The following is a 19,869-nucleotide window of genomic DNA, read 5'->3' as shown; positions in this document are numbered from 1 at the left end:
ATCAGATGTAGTGAAGGGGAACGAGGCTCTCCATCATGAGCCATCAGCGCCACTCGACGTTGTTGACGACAATCCACCAAATGCATCAGCAGAATTACACAATTGGGCCCCAAGAATTACAGACAAAAATTTACTGTAACCAGTCATCGTGAGCTGTGCTACCGTATGTGCGATTCGGCTCGAGGGTTCAAGCTAGATCGGTTTAGTCCCCTAAATAAGGGGTGATATCAAAATTAAACGTTACTCGTAATGTTGTCGACATGCCCTCAACTAATTGATTAATTTGCTTTATGGTTGAAGTGGTCGGTGCAGGATTCGATGCCCGGGCGGGTAATAGCCCACGGGTAGCTGCCTCCCAATGGCCGGCTGTTACACAATCTGTCACATTTTTCTGATGATACGCCGTTTTAATGTGGGCGGGAGCTAATTTTCCTAATGGAAACAATTTATGTCTTCCAACATCTATGGCTAACCTAAAAGCGCCAGATCAGACAGAGGCATAAAAACTTGCAAACATGTTCGATTTCAATCTTGTGAACTGTCATTTCTTTTCTTGAATTTTACACAAAGTGGGTAAACTTTTATCCCAAAATGTGTTAAATAAAGTATTATGTATTTTGGCATGTGTGAATTGTGAACTCTTAACATAATTCAGAATATTTTTCGACATAAAGAGTTGTACATGATTGATGCGACACCCGCGGACTTTCCAATCGGTTGACAATTTTGATTGATCGCTCTGTGTGTACGCGCCCTTATTGCTCCTAATGAGATCGCGTCTGCGTCATCTTCTAATGTGATGCACAACGTTAAATAAACGTGTCGTTTTCAAAACTAGTAGCGTAAATGTAGCTCGACAGCTAAGAAAGTTTGAAAAATATTAAATCATACTTAGTAGCGAGCATTTCTGAACAATTTTGAACAACTTCTGACGTTTAGTATGTAAAGTCAAAACACTTGTCAGTAAAGTTGGTGACGTTTATCCACAAGAAATTACATTACCTCCGCTCAAGATAAATAAGGATCCAAACTTAGACACATAACTTTAAAGTTTCTAAGCATATCTCGGGGACCCTTAAGCTTGATAAACTGGCTCATCAGACGACTCGGGACTTCGCTCCTTTTATTCCATTCCTCGTTACGAAGACAAGTATAGAGATGAATATTTTTTCCTTCGCAATCCGCTTTTTCATTATTTATCCTCGCGGAGCGAACATAAAGGAGGTATTCATTAAAAAAACGATCCGAGAGTCGGCGGCACTTAACCACAATTCCACCAATGACGACCTACAAATGATCGAAGGAGAAACTTCCCCGAGCGCCGGGCGGGCCGCCCGGGCGGAGCGAAACACGAAAAATACATAAGAGAAAATAATAGTAGTAGGAAAATAAGAAAAGGAACGAAATAAAAGTGGGGGCGGTGAAAAAATTGGAGAAAACAAGCACAAAGGGGACCGAAGAAAGTCGGGGCTCGCGGAGATAAAGCGGAATTGGAGTTATCGGGGCGGACGCGGGGGGGCGCGATTATGTGAGATCGATACTGTCACTCACCGCGCGGCCGCCGCACCGCACCGCACGCCGCGCGACCGGTGTGCCCGTGCCCTAATGTATGGTTATAACTACTGATTTGCAACTAGTAATATAAATCAATTAACCAATGTATGATTCATTAACCAATATAATATTTCATAGATGTGTAGCAAGCCTAGAGTTACATTAATATGATTGTAAAAAATGATTTGTGTAAAATAACTTTGATCATATATTTTTTACACAAACATAGTGTTTATGGCTATTTAATTAAGGAGTCAGTAGTATTTCTAAAAGTTACAAGTTATAAGTAAAACCGCTACGCTTATGACTTGTACCTTTTTGTTGGGTTGTGCGGGCCGCCTCTATTTTAGCGAATGGACGCACTTCCTGCTCCTTATTGTATCTATTGCGTATTGGTTTCTAGACACGTGTAGTTTTTAAGAAAAAATAAATAAAACTGTAATAAAGTAACTGTTTATAACTTCTTATTTATTATTTAGTTCGTTTAAGAAGCGTGCTACGAAACTCGTAGACGCTCTACGAAAAGTTGTAGTCGGGGACATTATAATATATTTTTTTACTTTTTTAAATAAATTCGAAATCATTATTTCGAAATGAAATAAATAAAGTAGCTACACATAATTTTAAAGGTATGTACCGAATTTTTGGACGTTCTAGGAGGTTGTAGAATCATTATATTGGTGCCTTGTGGGCTGTGACAACTAAGTATTGACTATGCAAATCCAGTTTCTACGATATCTACTTAGAATTTTCCCCAAAACCCGTCAAAATATTCATGAATAAACACAATATCTAAATACTTCTTAAACATTCATACCCGAATATCAGAATTTCCCTGTAACGACTGTCGGTAAAAAATGTAATGTAAAATTAATGACGCTACCACTTTTCCGGCCGCTCTAATAAAGACGTCGTCCATTTTTATGTGGCCCCTGACGGGCCCCGCATTAATAGGCCTTACGAAGGGCCGAGGGACCTTATGAATTGGTTGTTTGTAATCAACTGAGTATCCCCGACAGGCCCATCTAAATTACCGAGGGTAGATAAGCCTTAGTTTTTATTATTGTGAGTTCAAGTGTGTCAATTGATGTCGTAATGTGTGGGGTGGGCCTTGCGCGGAGAAATACTTGAGCATTTGCGAGGTTAGGAAAGAAAATGCTTGTTATTCTCTGTTAGGTTAAATATTGTGATTTACGTTATTTGCGCATTTATTTAGAGTTCTTGGTGGGCAATAATGTAATGTAATATGAACCATTACAAGGCAATCATAAGAACCAATCAATCAATACAATCTATAGAGATTGTACTCCGCGAACTAACTAAAACCTAGAGAGATCTATTTTCATGAAAGAATCCTGTTTCGATCATCTATCTCACTCACTCATAATTATTATGATCAATCGCGGACTGAAACAGCATTACGAATTCGTGAATTGGGCGTCTCGTCGGCCATCTAACTACAAAAACGGCTCGCATTACAAAGTAACACGTGTTGCGTTCAGCGGAGTGCACTTGCGACTCACTTGCGACTCAATTGCGACTCACTCGCGAGTCAATTGTGCGTCAACGACCGATCCACTCGGCGGTTCAATTAAAAGCTATTGTTTCATTCATTCGTTCGTTCGAGTGATCGCTCTTGTAACCGATAGTTCTGACACCTGGCACTGAACGAACTGAATGAACCTTTAAACTTTTTAATTTGCAATAACGCTACATAGACTAAGAGTAGACAAAGAAAATGTTAAATGTAAAGGTGACTTCAGAGACAGCTGCCTTCAGCTCTTTCAATACAATATAGACGTCATTTTGGGTAACTTCAAAGTTACCCAAAATGAGCGTAAGTGACCAACACGCTTAAATTTTTCGTTCAGTGTAAGAAACTACCATTTCCGTGATAAATCGAAAACAAATGCAAAAGGACCTTTTTGCCGTGATACAAATTACCTACCGATCCTCGGAAACTAAATTATCCTTACTTGATTACCTATCAAGTTAAATATCTATTCAGCGGTTTAAGCGTGAAGGAGTAACGGACAGAGACTATCGCATCTAAAATATTATGGTATGTATTAGATTAGAATGGATTTACAGGTATAAAAATTTAAAGTTTCCGCGGAAAATCTACCTACAAATTCACCCTTCGGTCACAGACGTAGTCGCGAGCCATACTTATTGTTTTGGAAAACTTCCAATTTATTTCTCCGTAAAATATTATCCGAAAAATTGTTTTATAGATTTGGAGGAAATAAATTCTGTCGTGACTTAATGTAATAAGCATTTTGTTTTGTTATGACTTTGATTTATATTACGTCGTATTTTATTTTAAACTTATTCTTACACGTTTTGTAAAGTAATATCTGTTACAAAAAGCTTTAAGCTTAGATATATTTTTAACGTAAAAGTTTTTAAGTATTCCGTCTTAAGTATTACTTTTTTTCGTTTTGAAGCATAACAAATGCTAACTATGTATTATTTATGTAGAACTAGCTGTCTGTTTGTCCCGATCAATCTTCAAATATGTTTGACGACATGATTACTTATACATGGTGTGTGAGCATGGCGGTATTCGTCCTAATATGTACAGTTAAATGTAATGCAACCGCATTGTAAAGTCGATACCATAATGACTGAAAATAGACGCTAAAATTCATATAGACACGTCAAATTGGAACGAAATATTTACTATGTATGTTACATTTTTGGCAACATCTTTGGCCTTTTTAGAGCAGTAATCTAAACTTCTGAACTATATTTTTATGATTAATGTTTGTTTCTTGTTATTCTTACCAAATTAAATTGAATCGCTTTATAACAGAGCCAATAATAATGAATACGTTTATGAGTATAGACGTAGTTACTGTGATATTATCCATTTCATACAAATGCAACTTTTAATCACAATCAGAAAAGATGCACGTTAGTAAAGCCGCCATTTTACAAGCTGACATTATCGACCGTCGTGCTATGAACGCGGCTTTACAGCAAACCGCTTTGTCCACTCGCTGTTTATATTCTAAACCTGTGTGCACAAGCAATTTGCGCCGCAGCCACACACTGTGGCCTTTATTCATTTCCTATTACAAATTAGTATTAAAAACTATAACAACGAAAAAGTAGCCAATGTTACCCAGGAAAATAATATTATGAATCTACTGACAGGCCTTTTATGAAAATCTTTGTAGTTTAGGACCAACGGATATAATTATACACTCATACAATATACATTAATTATTATTTTGGTAGTCTTTGGCGTAATGTACAGAAGGCCAAAATTCTCTTTGACTTAGAATTTACCGTACACGAATAAAGAAATAAAGAAATAACAACTTTGCTAAAAATACTTCAATATTATGTTCAAACTTCAAATTCACGACTTAAGACTATTATTGTTCAACGAAAAAAAATGTTTAAAATATCGAACGCGCCATGAGTGAACCAAAAACTCTATGTAAATATTTCCATCCTACTTCTCTATTGTTTTCCCATTTAAAATTATATTATGTAGAATTGAATTATTGACAAAATACGTAACCATGTGCGTTGTACATTCTACGGTCGATCACGTTCGAATGTTACATAACGTAAAAAACGTAGTTTAACTATATTATGCATCGATTTATTGAAAATTAGAACAAAAATACTAAAACCTGTATCGGCCTCATCGGAGCGTTTTAATGATGACTGTTACATGACAGAAAAATATTATGTTACAATCTTCATTAATTAAAGTTAAGTAATCGTTAAATTATCTGTCCTCAAAATTACTGAAAGTTGAACCTAAGTGTAATTTATATAAAAATAAACTTTTAACAGCGAAAAACCAACGGAACAGTCAAAGTGAAAACTGAAAGTTGAGGGTAGTTACGGCTAAGGGTGGGGGGAGGGGGTCATTAGAAGACAGGTCACGTGGCGGCCAGGACGCAAAGTTTAATTCGCGTCGAGTGTGAAGTGCTAATCCACTTTCAAATGTGCTACTTTCGTGTTACATTAAAAACTCAGGAAATTCGAATTTTAAAAATGGAAAATGTTTTTTTTCTCTATTTTTAAATATTTTTGTGAAATATAAGCAAAGAAAATAATTACTATCTATATTTACAGATAATAAAAAACAAGAAAGCGCACGACCTTTTCATAGGAAACTTTATTCACACCCTCTTACGCATACACATGCATAAAACTACGCCACTCAGCATTTTTTGTCGATCGTGAATCGTGATATGACTGACTGACCAATCAAAAGCGTGGTTTAACTGACACAGGAATGAAAAATTGACTGTGACAGTTGTTGTTACAAATCTTTCTATGTCATAATAATAAGTAGAGTTATTTATAAATCAATTCGCAATCAATACGAAAACTCACGCATACCTAAGTAGTAACTTCGCAAGACAGAATTTCTTTCAATAAAAACCATTCACATTTATGTTATCATAAATCATAGACAGTGGGATGGGGGCTCCCCAGTGGGGTGGGGAGTGGGGAGTTGTTAGCGAGCTTCTTTACAGGCACGTAGACTGTGGTGCGCCAGATTATGTCTCATTGTTTGCGCCAAGAACTTGACTTTGTTAAAAGGATTTCGGTAAAAGTAACGAATTGAGAAAAGCCGTCGCCATCTCAAAGAAGTTTTGCGAGTATTAAAATTATTTGAGACGTTTTGTTTGTGTAGAGCAGAGGTCTGTTAATGGTCGCGCAAAACTTTATTCAGATCTAAACAATAAATTGAAATATTTGACTGTTATTTATCGGTAAGTAAATACATATATGTATTAGAATAGCCTTTGATTCTGTCTGAAATCTGAATAAACACGTTAGCAATCTTGTACACCCTGTAAAAAGTGGCATAAATGCTACCTAATGAAAACATATATTACTATTATTTTATTGGTAAATAAAAGTAATAACAATTTTTAGGTACTCATAATATTATGTCTAATGTCATGTATGCTACGACAAGGTCCTCAACCCTCCTAAGAGAGAATGTGAAATGAAATAGAAACACTGACGACTATAAAAACTACTGCACAAAATCAGGTGCACAACCCAATCATTGACATCCACATTTTCATATCGGTCCTTCAGCAAAAACCTTAAGCTCTATCGACGCGAGTAAAGCCGGGATAAGGCGGCTTTCAGCCCGGGTGTAGTTCGTGACGTCACGTTGACGTGGAACGTGACGGGAAAGCGGACCGTGTCTTTGAATATAACTTTTTGATGCTGCGGGTTAAGGACGAAATTAGGAGGCTTACGAGTTACGAATGATGTTGTATTTTACAATTTTATGTTTGATGGTAAATGATTATGCTGTAAATCGTAATATGCCTAATGCATAACCGTAAGATTTACATGTGCCACAAATAATATTGACTCTAAAATATAACAAAATAAATACGCCGCTACGACTCTTAAAACTATGCTAATATTCCATAACTTAAGCAAGATTGATTTAACAACCAAGAAAATAAATATGCAGTCTGGCAGTTATTTGCATCCAATGCAACATTCTTGTTCTCTGTGAGTGCAGACTAGCCTCCTGACCTTTTGACACAAGTTTCCAGCTGCACAAGCTTAGAAAATCGATGTATTACTGCTGATGTAGTGTCTAAACACACTAGACCGAAAACGCGGCCGAAGTTCCGCATGATTCCGCCTGCAATGTATTTTAAATTACCGATGATGCACCATGGCGAAATTGTGTCGCGTTATTTTGTATGCGTTTGACATTGCTGACGTTATCATGCGGAACTTCGGCCGCGTAATTTCGGCATGGTGTGTTTAGACAATGACTTGCTACGGATCTTAAATGATAGAGTCAACCTTTATCTTTCTCTGTACACTAAGCTCCTCCTCTCTTACCTCGTTTATGCTCCTCCGCGGCGGGCCTGTTCAGCTGCGGCGGTAACGGCGCCGGGATAGCCGGCGCGGGCGCGGTGGGGAGGCTGGGATACCACCACCCCGTCGCCGCCTGCCCGTTGAACATCCTCAACTTCTCGTACACGCTGTCGTTCTGGGCTGATGCTGCTTGCTCCTTCTGCGAGGCCAGGTTCCGGAGTACCCGGTTTATTGAGGACACCTGTAGGTTGAGGATGTGGTTAGGAAATGTAGAGTATTTACACTAGGAGGCATGATAGTTCATATCGTGCCTACCCTTCTTAACAAAGATTAGCAAATTATTATTTTGGCTAGCACAAGTGGATCTAAAGAGTAAGTTATACCTAGTATCTCCCGTGTATTACACAAAAAGTAATTAAAGTTTTAATACTTTTCAAAAACACAAAATATATCCGCAAAATATTCTTTTACAAGCGAAAATATATTTTATTGTATTTTAGAAGTAAACATTAACATTACCAAATACAAACAAAAATATACAAATCATTCGCGAGCAATATATAACCTCCTTTTAGCCAAATTCTTTTCAGATGTCAACAGTTTTTCCGGTCACATTCGCGCTTTTGCGCGCGCTGCCCGCCCTCCGGAAAAATGTATTTCCCCGTCGCCACGGCAACAAGAAAACAGATAGATATTATTATCTAGGGACGCTCCGCTGTCTGTATGTACTTGTACGTGTTAAATGGGCATACATAGGGTTCCATTTGTGTGAGTCAGGTTTTTACGCATGCGTGCTTTTTCGGCGAAAGTGGATGGATATTGGGGTTTTTAGGCCCCGAAGGGGTGAGGGTGGGGTCTGGCCTAATCTGTGTCCCTTTGAGGCTCCCGATTGGAATTTAGTAATCATATTAAATTTTAAATTACACGTACTTGGGAGTTAAAAGGGGGAGTTTGGCAATTTATTTCCCATTAGCCATGGTGTAGTTTGGCAGAGATTTAGATCTTGTTACATGCCTACTCGCTCGCGAAGATTGCCGATAACATTTATTATGTAATGTATCCAACGTGAACTATTTCAACTATTTCAACAATTAATCTACAAACCCCCTAATAATGAAAAAAATATGAATTAAATATTAAGGTTTTTTAGCTTCATTTGTCAATCAATATTGATTGCCAATAAAAATGCAAGTGTCAACGATCAGCTGGGTTACCCTGCAATGAGCTGACGGAATCTTGGCTTACGTTATCGCAATCTACTTCACATGGAACAGGGAAGTCTCATTGTGTCTATCTAGATTCTAGGCACAATCAGCTATGGGACAAGCCATGAGACGAGGCACATTTTATATTTTTGAAATTTAATTATTTTGTGACTCCTACGTCGTTGGATCTATAGGAAGAATTAAGTTTAGTATAATATGTTTGCCAACTTTAGTTTTTCCGCCATAATGCTTAAAGGAATTTTAGGCTTTTCCCATCATGGCGCTACTACTGATATTAAAAGTGGCAAGCACTTAATTTTTTATATCAAATAACATTTAAAAATCTCTCACAATTCTATATTCGAATAGCTGAACTATTTCAATTAATAGCGAGCATAATTTGTAGCAACATTTAGTTGGCTTAATCCGATGTACCGCTAATGGAAGGTAATGCTCCAGGTGTTGCCAGCGCCAATACTAATATTTTATACCAGGTATCTGGTATAGGTAGAATTTGTAGCCTATTTAGAGGGAGATTTCATTGTTTGTCGCCAATTCCTCAGAAAGCACAAGTCTTTTTGGCAGAATAAATAAACAAAGTTGAGACTGGAAATTCATCGCGCCACGCTAGTACGATTAATATTTTTAAAAATAAGTTAAGACACCATTTCTTAAATAAAGGTGACTGACTGACATGGTGATCTATCAACGCACAGCCCAAACCACTGGACGGATCAGGCTGAAATTTTGCATTCAGGTAAATGTTATGACGAAGGCATCCGCTAAGAAAGGATTTTGATAAATTCCAACCCCAAGGGGTTAAAATAGGGGATGAAAATTTGTATATAATGATACTTCTTAACGCGAGCGAAGCCGCGGGCAAAAGCTCGTTAGACATAAATTTGTTTCTACATTACTTCTATTATTATTATTATTATTAAGTTAATTGTTAATTAAGTAACCTTTTCATTGTTAAATAGGTTTGTACACCTACACGAATTTTACAATCTCTTATAGACAATCCGATAAACATAAGGTTGACTGGAAGAGATTGCTTACAGAAGCTCGAGTAATGAAGAAAAATTATTATTTTACTTGTAAGTAAGTACTTTATTTTTTTATCTTTCATTTAAGCACTAGTTTATCGCTACATATTTTTTCTGCAATTTTCAAAACTTGTACACTTGTTGAAATTGTAACTTATTATCATTAACATTGTACTTACTATCAGACTAACCTTGTAGAAGAGATTCCAATTGGGACAATAATCTTTGTAACATACTAAGTAATAACTTTTAATTTAATTACACATTATAATATTATAATCATTAAATTATATCCTCAATGATTATTTTAAGTTATAATTTATTATAATCATTAAGATTAATAAAATTACTGATCAGCTGTCAGTTTGAGTGGGATTAGCCCGATATGGCTCAATTTAACGTGCTTTTGTCAGCAAAGGCCAGTGAACTTCAGTCATTTACATCACTGACTTTAGTTGGACGATTTTACCCAGAAATTTAATTGGCACGTTTGCTCCCTTTCCACTTACAATCGTAGTTGTAATAAAATATAGTGACAAATATATTTTATCCAATAAGAATCTTATAAGGTAGTTTAAATAAATTATTAAAAGTTTTGCCAATCACATTTTTTCGTTCCTAATTATTGTGAAGTAATCATTCTTAGTATAGGTCTACCAGAATCTGATGGCAAAAAGTGAGAAAATAGATTGACTCTAGCAATACCGGAGTAGTAGGAATAAAACATTTTGATCCTTTTTTTTCCTTTAGCGGCTTACTCCGTGTGTGAAACTTGCAAATATAAAAATTTATCCAATGATCAAGGATATTTTTTAAAAACTGCCGTCAAAATTTGCCATCAGATTCTGGTAGACCCAATTATATTCTACTTATACAGATATGTTACGTCCATACTATTTTCCGGCTAAAATCTCTTCCGAACAATTTTCAAATTCAAAATTGCAAGACATTGACAAATTTGACAGATAAGTGAAACAAAAGATACGAAAAACCATTTACATAAAAGAGACAGTTCTATTTTTAAACGTCGAATCGTATCGCTGTCTCTTTCTTCGCCTGAGCTATGACGAAAATTCGATTTTTTCCAGATTGTCCGAAAAAGTAATTGAAGTTCGTGACTGCGCTCGATGCAGACTAAACAACAGACGGCCCAATTGGGCCGTATTTGAAGCTTCACAACGCGCACGGTAGTAACATATCTGGTTTGAGTATTTCACCATTGGGTAGACCTATATAATATTTTTTGTTTACTTGATAATAATTAATAACTAATATCATTATAAAAACGTACTGGTCATAAATGAGAAATCAATGGGTATTACCTAAGCGACAAAAAAAATATCTTTTTTTCCTCAGCCATAATTTTTATTAAAAAATAGCAACAAAATGATAAAAATTTATATTGGAACGGTCAAATTTTAGCGCCATGGCGGCCAACGTCGCTTACGTCATTCGGCGCCGAGGCGGTCGAATCAGTGATCAACGGTGTGTATAAAGGGCCGACTCCACGTGGCGTCGCGTCGGCCGACGAGGGGCCCAAATGAGATTTTAAAAAGTAAAGGTGCTCTCCATTATTGGATTTGAGGGTTACAGTTATTGTTTCATATTTTTCATTGCATAAGGTCTCATTACAATATGTAAGGGTGTAAACGGAAGGTAATATTTGGAAAGTATTCTAAATGAACTGAAAGTGAGATGCAAACGAGAAAAAGCTGTTGCAAAATAATTATACTATTGTTACTATTGTTTATAAATATTAGCTGCTGATCGAAACTCAGAGTAACCTACAAAATATAATTTACTCATTAAAGAGCACAATTATGTAAAGTTAAATATTCTCTCGGAGTAAAGATCGCTTCTTAATTAACGCCGCACGCTGAATATAGGACAAAAAAGAAACTTGGTGTGAGGGAAGGGATCGAATTTCAACATGCTATGTGACATGCGTACACGCAATGATATTCGTTACGAGAGGTGAGGCAACATAAAACGAGGTATACATTGCATATATTAAACGACGGACGAAAGTCTAATGGCTGATAGACGAGCAGTGTATCCTGCTTATTGCAATATCCTCGTCCGGGATTATTGCGCGCGGGCGTTCTCCTGTCACTTTGACGTTTGACATGTGTCACTATGGATGCGCGTACGCACGTCGTTGCCTTGAGACACGGCAATAGATCATTCGGTTACGATAGTGTTAGAGATCCCCGAGTAGGTGGTCCGCTTAGAACAAAGCAGCGATAATATCGAAGATTATGTCAAAATCGATAGCCCAATCAATTAAAAAAATTGTAAAACATTAAAAACAAAAAATGATGTTTTTGTGAACATAATTCATTTTATATCGATAACCTTTAGTAACAAAACAACATATTGTTAAGTAATACTAATTTGTCATCCAAATGAAAAACTTAAGAGTTTTAAAAACGTAATGTACCAAGAAGTGTGAAATGTAGCCGCTGGGCGCTTGAGAGACGATAAATTCGTTTACAGCAACATTCATTTGGAACATCGGTGGCCTCGTAAAAACTACGAATCGAGGGCGATAAAAATAGTGTACAGACATTACAGCCGGAATTAAAGTAATTAATGAAATACAGGAAACGTTACAAAAGGACAAAAGATTACCATTTGAACTATTGAATGTAAAAAGCGGAACGCTCTCGACAAAGGGTATTACTTGCGAATTCCGTCGGGGGTCGCCGGCCCCCGGGATTTCGGGATTAGAATTACTATTACGTGCATCGGTATTATCTATAAACATTTTAACTTAACCCGCGGAGACCCCGCTCCCTGCGTTACTCCCCGTGGAAGCGGTTAGGGTGCGGTAGATTGGGGTTTTTTCCCAATTCTCCTAGGATCAGGGGCGTTTCGCTCCGCGCGCTTTAGATACTGTTTGATTTCTGTGTAATTATAGTTTATTTGCCGTGTTGATTAATTTATTGCATGAACCAAATCTATATATATGCGCTCTTATGAATATTAAAGAATGTTGCTCCTTGTAGCGTTAGCGCTGAATCTCAGGCTGGCTAAGCTTCTCAGCTGCCGATTCTTTGGAGCTCGCGCACCGCATAATTTGAATATTAATAATTATACTAAGTCGACTTCTGAATATCGAGTACATAACGTTATGACAGTATCATATTTAGGCAAAGCTAACGTTATTGACCGCAATTTCGCGGTAGAACTCATTTGCTCATGCAATCATTTTGCGGTAAACGATATTTGAAAAGGATAATTTGTCATAAATAATTTGTTACAATTTGTAATATGACTTTAATGATAACAATTAATAATTAAATTAGGTATTTTATTTTCATTGCTTTTGAGATCTTTTAAATACCAGGTTAAGCATTCAGAAACCTTGTGTGACGCTGTAGTTTTAAAATTCCAAGAATTTGTGGGATGTTTTCGAGTGTAATTAATTTTCAAGGACTACAACTTTTGTTCGAGCGTTTCATTCTTGCGGACCTATGCACCTACATGAAAAAACCATCTGTTCCAACGTAAGAATAAAACGCAGCGTATACATATCAATCTCGTAAAATTACTTTGGTTATTCAGGGAGTAGAGACATAATATTTCCCTTTTGTTTCAAATGTTTTGCTGATAAAGTTAATGGCTAAACGTTTAGCAAACTTTTCTGACATAATAATACAAAAAACTTATTATTTCTGCTTTCAGTTGCTACCATGTTACTAATCAGTATCAGTAAAAGTATTTTATTGACACGGGCGAGAGGTCCCGTAACCCGATACCGCCCAAACGCTACTGAGCCGCATTTTGGAGGCTTCGTGCCACCGTCACGTATTATGTAGCCGTACGTTGGTTTCGTTTTCGTTTGCACGCACGTCGCATTCTCGCCGTCAATTTTAATGGCGTCAGAGAATTTGAAAGTTGAAGTAGAATAGCTGAAACTTCGATGAGATCAGACTCAAACTCTCTGATCCCATCCAAGTTTCAGCTATCCAGCTACTTCAACTGTAATTAAATAGAGATATAAATGAAATAAAAGAATTGATCAGTGATCAATCCTTTTATTTCATTTATAGTCTCTATTTAGTTTCATTTGGTAAGTAGGTTATAATAATATATTTTTTTAAAATAACATGATCTCTAACCTCACTTGTGTGTCTCTAGTCTCTACTACTCTCAGTTGTAATTTTGGGACTTGGATTAGTAATTGTCGCTATTTAGGTATAACATCTATCATTTGTTAACGTTCACAGAAATTTACAGCGGACCAACGAATTTGATATCAAGGAATATTATATTGTACAGAAAAATATATTCTTTGATGTTATCATAAACGTATCTAGACTCAACCGTCAATTCCTTTAGCATCATAAGCAGTTGACGTTAATCCGGGAGCGAGAGAGCGACGTGCGTGCGAGCGAGAAAACTAATGTTCTGTGCAGCCACGCGTGAAACGCTCCCTTATTGTATTTCGCGCCAAAACCGAAATGACTTAAGTGTGAGCACGTGAAACTATTCGTTGATATTTTTTGAAAAGTTATTTTTTTATATTAAGAATGTGAAATGTGATTGATTGCCAGCTTAGTGGCATAATTTCATTTCCGTTTACTTTATTTGTTGAAAAAAAATATGACTGAAGCTACTAAAAACAAAGTATACAAGCGTTTTACTTATGCTCCTAAAATACATACTATTTAACCACTTATCCAGAACAAACTAATTCTATACCTCTGGTATCATTAAAACAAAACTATTGCTACGGAATAATATGATATGGCGCTTAAGCCATTTCACGCGCCATCGAGGTTTGTTCCGCGTATTTTTGTCCGCTCTCAGTTGGTAAGAAACATCACGCCCATTCGACCGTTATGACTAAGTCTACGCAACTCGCAATAAATACCTATCCCTTTCTAACATACGTGTCGGTGCATCTAGTCTATTCACCTATTTGCTCAGTGGGCCGTGTGCGTACGACAGTCATAAAAATAGCCCCTTCGGCGCCGAATCTTCTAGGCACGAGGGATGAAGCATTCTAATTTAGCCCCCCCGTGTGTATATAGGTGTACCTAGGTGTGTTGTGCACGGAGGCTATATTATGTTTAGTTTTTAGATGTTGCTGAATTCAACGTGACTTAACTAGACAGGTGCTGTTCTAGTATCGATAACTGTGGTATAGTTTCTTGTAGTTATGTTTACAATTAAAACTAATGAAGTATATTATAATTTATATTACATTATTCAAAATAAAATATACATAATTATTATAATTTGGCCGCCTTACACAATTTACACCTTTAATAATACATCATTATCACAAGAAACCGAAGCTATATTAAATCTACCTAAAATTTAATTTTATCAACCAAAAGATACCTTTGCATATTTAATCTGCAATTTATTCTAAGGATGTCAGAGTGACATTAAAATTGGCGGTAAAAATATCACGCACTTAAATAAAGCCTTGGCAGTGACAGGATCGGTAATCGAAGCCGACGTACGCGAGACACATCTGCCGTACGAAAAAAAAAACACAAAAGCGGTATATTGTAATTTTTATCATCCATCCGGGCCAATTTTTCTGTTAATCATGTCAAAACTGGGACCTTTTATGTCCGAATGTAAACATATTGTTAGTCGCGGGCGGATTTCTCGCTTTGTTAGGATATTAATTGAAACGATGTCCTCGAAATGTTTGATTTATCTTTTTCGTTTGAGATTATTCTCAAATACTTATCTATTTGATATTATAGAGTTTGGACTGGATTTTGTGGGATCGTGTATTGTTTTTTTCTTTCTTTCGTCTTTCAATACCTTTAGTTCTAAGATACTTCGCAAAATATATAAAAAGGTTATTAATTCTCTCAAAGATTTCCTAGGTTCCCTATATTCCTAACTATAAAAAGGCGTCATTTCGCTTTCGCTTGAACTTTTATCTCAGTGTAGCCTAATAGTGTAGCAATTTAAATTTTATCTCAGTGTAGCCAAAAAACATTTAATGATTATAACGAGCGATTGAAATTTTAACGATGACCTAGTGAATATAAATTATGATGGCATTAAAAAATACAACAGACTTTTCGGGTCTTATAGGATTCACGAAACTAAAAAAATTACGATACCAAATAAAATTCACAAATTTTATTATATACTGAGATCGGCACACTTTATAAAACGGACAGTTTATTCGAATTAAAGTTAAATTTATGAGTGCGAGTCAATAATTTGTATAGCCAACAATGGCCCGAAAGGACCATAGGACATTTTATAAACTGTCAGATTTGCAGAAACCCTTGTAAAATTCTTGGACAATGGGCCATGGGGTCGAAGCATATGGCCGAAAATTATATTCTAAAATTGGATTAAGATGGATACTCAATTTTGTCCGGCTTATTTCGATACAAAAGTGGCTATTAAGTTCGTTTATTTGAATATGTTTTGACAATACGGTCGACATATTGACAATGGACTCCGAGGGGCGCGACGAGAGAAACATTCAAGATATCGACAGATGAACGCACATCACTACTTTTGTTCAAACCATATTTTCAACAGTTTTCATTTGAACTTTTGTTAGTCTGAACTCTACAGCCTTAACTTCATACCAAACGATTTGTAATTTTGTATAGCCGTAAATTACTGTGTTATAAGTTTGAGACTTTTACCTCTTCACAATTAAACTCCTGAACCGATTTTAGTAAAATGTTGTATACATTTTCCTTGAGTCCCAGGAAAGGACAAAGCGTAGTTTTCATTCCGCAGAAATGTTCGGTCCGCGCAATAAACAACAAAATTAGGCGCAACGGTGTTGTGGGCAACATCTAGTTTAACATAATATATATAGTGACTGATAAAAGCCCATCCTGAAAAATTCCAAACAATCGTATTAAGGAACATATCCACTTACACTGGGTATATTGTCGTTATTGCACACGTTCTCGCTGAGCAGGCGGTCCCTGATCTCCCACGCGAATATCGACGGGCATTCCCGCTTGTAGTCGGCGATCTTCTGGACCACGGGCGTGGTCGCCACCCGGGGCTTGGACCCGCCGATCGCGCGCGGCTTGATGGACCCCGTCTCGTAGTACCTGCGGACAACGGTTTTCTTGGCGCTTAGTGACCTTAAAATGCTAATTTATATTTACCTAGATGATCCGGTCAAGTTCTTATCACTTCTTTCCTAATATAAACCTTCTCTGAACATCTACGAATATTTCAAAACTGAAATTTGACAATTCGTTTCAGCCGTTCTCAAGTTATAGTACTTATAGCGAGACTAACAAAATTGAAAATACGCCAAGTTGACCTGAATAGGTATGTTACAGAAATCTGGAGATAGGTAAATGTTTCATCTTTATCCTTATTTTGTGATGTACTGCGATGATAGCCTTATAAGGGGTTTGATATTGCACAGTTTGCAAATGTGGCGGATACAACATTTTGTTCCAAGCTCCGTGCTTCTAAAGCGATAATTAGTATGAAACTAAATAATGTATAAATATACTAAATACTAAATGCTGTAACAAAATATGTTATCTTAAATGAATCCCTAAAAAGCTTTGAATAAATCTCGCATTCCGAAAGTACTTAAAATGTAAGCACTCGAGAGAAACGAGGCGCGTATGTTGTTACAATTGAAAACATCACAGCCCTATCCACTAGAACGGCATTAGGGCACAATTACGAATATAATCTCCCAAACTGTACCCTCTCGAGTACCCATACAAACTCTATCGCCGACTTTGTACGCCTCGCGAAATATAATTCATCCAAAAACCACTCTTCCGCCAGTATAAATAAGGCGTTTAAGGTATTTTACGAGGCACTATTCTGGATAGGATGTACTCGACGGGCTATTGTCGCGATCGACATGTGTCGATATTTCGAAGGAAATGTCGATAGGGATGATACGATTGTCGATAGCAGCGTCTTAATAGTGTTGACGGTCATTGTAGTCTAAACTGACGAAGATTGGAGGGAATGTTGAAAGGAAAAGACGTATCTAATAATTTTTCTATAACGCAATATTATTTGAGTTGTGACGTAAGTAATGGCTTTTTCAAATAGCTTGGTTGAAGCCGCAAGAGATCTAAAATAAGAAATAATAAAGTTAATCCTGATATAAAATTATTTAAACTCGATTAACAACAGTAAGCAGGAGATGAGTAAATAGAATAATCAAGTCATTTAACCTTTGTCGAAGTAAAAGGGTTTTCACCCATTTTCATTAGACATGATAATATACAGTTTTGTTTTAAATATCAATTTAATTTTAAGGCCACATTACGACCTTACTTTTTTTAGCACAATGTAGATCACAAAATCAAAATTAAGAAAACATATTTTTTTAGACCAAAATAACGAATCCCGGTTACACAAACATTAAAAGACTGTTACAACTAAATAAATATAACGTCATCTGTCGATAATACTTGTTTACTTTGTCATTGTGAGCTATTACTTGGTTATTATCGTCGAGTGGTTGCCTCTGGCGAGTCGTAATCGTTTTAGCCCCGAGCGATATTTCAGAATAGGGCGCCATCCAAAACTGCGGTCGGCCAATTTTCTGACGTTTGATGAAATTTTATTTGTAATGATTTTATTGTGTTCCACAGCCTCAAAGTTAGCTGAGAGTATTCATATAAGGTAAAGTTAGTTTCGAAGGTGAACATAGCTTAATCATAACTTTCGTCGATCAGAAGACTACATATTATTATGCTCTAAAATAGCCCTGAAAGCTTATCTTGCCCTATTGTTTTCCATATTACTGTAAAATTTTGCTGCTATTAGTATTTTAATTTTTTTTTCTTAATATTTATCTAGAAATCGCGGACATAATAATTAACAAAACGGCTCCATCTAAAGTGTATTTCAATAAAATATTTTCAAATCTAAATCAAACGGTTATCGCTCTCACTATGGCACCAAGCTACCGTAGTTCCATACAGATTCCGATTTCATCTCGGAGCTCTGCGATCACAGTCCTTATATCCTGGACATAAGGGTCCTGTCAGAGGTAATATAACATTGAACGGGACAGGGGGTCAGATCCCGCGATACCCCGTCGCTAACGACCTCTTATCAGATATTGCTTTTCGAGTGGAACGACCTGCCGAATTGTTTTTTTTTTTTTTTTTTGAGGAAACAGGGGTGAATTTTTAGTAGTTTAATATTTTTGTGTTTGTGAAAAATATTGTTTGGCTTTTGTGTGGCTTAAGATTATGAGTCTTCTTAAAAAACCTTTTAAGTATGTGTATTTTTTCTAGATATCAAGTATTGGTCGTAACTCGTAATCAAGTAAAATTTAGTTTCAAAAGAATTTGTAGCGCTTTTTCATGGATTTGAATGATGTATTGGGCCCTCGACTGCACGAAAAAATCTTTAAATGAATTCAGGACAGCTTACAGCATTAACTAGTCAAGTTTAACTAACTTCGTAAAAAGCGATGCTGTGTTTATCTTTACTATAGCTTTGTTCTGTACTTACTTCATGTTCCATGTTGATCTGAGACAAAAAGAAAAACATATTGAAACATTTATTCTTTCCATCTAAACTTAGGATTATTGGGTTAGTGTCGTTAGACAGTGTCGCAAGTTATATTAATTTCAAGTTTAGACCACTGACCATTAAGTTTTTGGGAATAGCATCTTTGTATTTAAAAAATATTTGACTCTACTACGTCTTTAAATGGTTTCACACACTGCTTTTTTTTTCACTCAACTTAATTTTCCTAGTAAATTTTTAACTGGTGTGACTTTTGAGTTACTTATTTGAAAAGTTTAGACAAGACTAAATTCAATTTCTTATAAGAAATTCCGTAACTTCTTGAAACAAAACTCGTATCTACTACACTCAATGTTATAAAAGTCCTTCCGAACCAAATTAGTAGGAGTAAAACTTCGTACAGTCCTAATAAATTAGTATGTTGTAGAAATAAAAGTACGTAAAACGGAATCACACAAGCTTGGCGGGAGGGCTCCTTAATTAGGGATCCCGCCACGCTTGCCCTTTACAAACCCTAAGGAGGTACGGAACCCCTTTATCGTAATTGGCACGATAAGAATGTCAGGGGTGTATGAGAAAATATAGCACTTGCAGCCGGCCGCCTAGACGATTAATTTAACGGGTAAAAGGACGAAATTTCCAGAAAAACTGCTAATAATGTTCTTGGAAATGTTTGTTAGAAGATAGGGATAGAATGTTTAAAGGAATTCGTATATGAGAAGTTTTATTACAATATCCTAGATAAGTCCTAAATT

General features: G+C 36.3%; 1 protein-coding gene across 3 annotated transcripts in view; it reads right to left on the bottom strand.

Moving 5' to 3' along the window:
* LOC121726312 (paired box protein Pax-6) overlaps window positions 1-19,869 on the bottom strand; it is a 41,133-nt gene that overhangs the window by 11,089 nt on the left and 10,175 nt on the right. For 2 of the 3 annotated variants that reach the window (XM_042113621.1, XM_042113622.1), the window contains exons 3-4: window positions 16,518-16,698; window positions 7,408-7,624 (exon numbers count right to left, since the gene is read on the bottom strand). In XM_042113621.1, the coding sequence (XP_041969555.1) occupies window positions 7,408-7,624; window positions 16,518-16,698 (398 nt within the window). Of the gene's footprint in view, window positions 1-7,407; window positions 7,625-16,517; window positions 16,699-19,096; window positions 19,115-19,869 lie in introns of all 3 variants that reach the window. The other variant, XM_042113620.1, reaches the window with a different exon arrangement.

Source organism: Aricia agestis, chromosome 4, assembly GCF_905147365.1.
Source record: "Aricia agestis chromosome 4, ilAriAges1.1, whole genome shotgun sequence".
Taxonomy (NCBI): Eukaryota; Metazoa; Arthropoda; class Insecta; order Lepidoptera; family Lycaenidae; genus Aricia; species Aricia agestis.
Note: the sequence above shows the minus strand (reverse complement) of the source record. Positions and strands in the feature narration are given on the sequence as shown.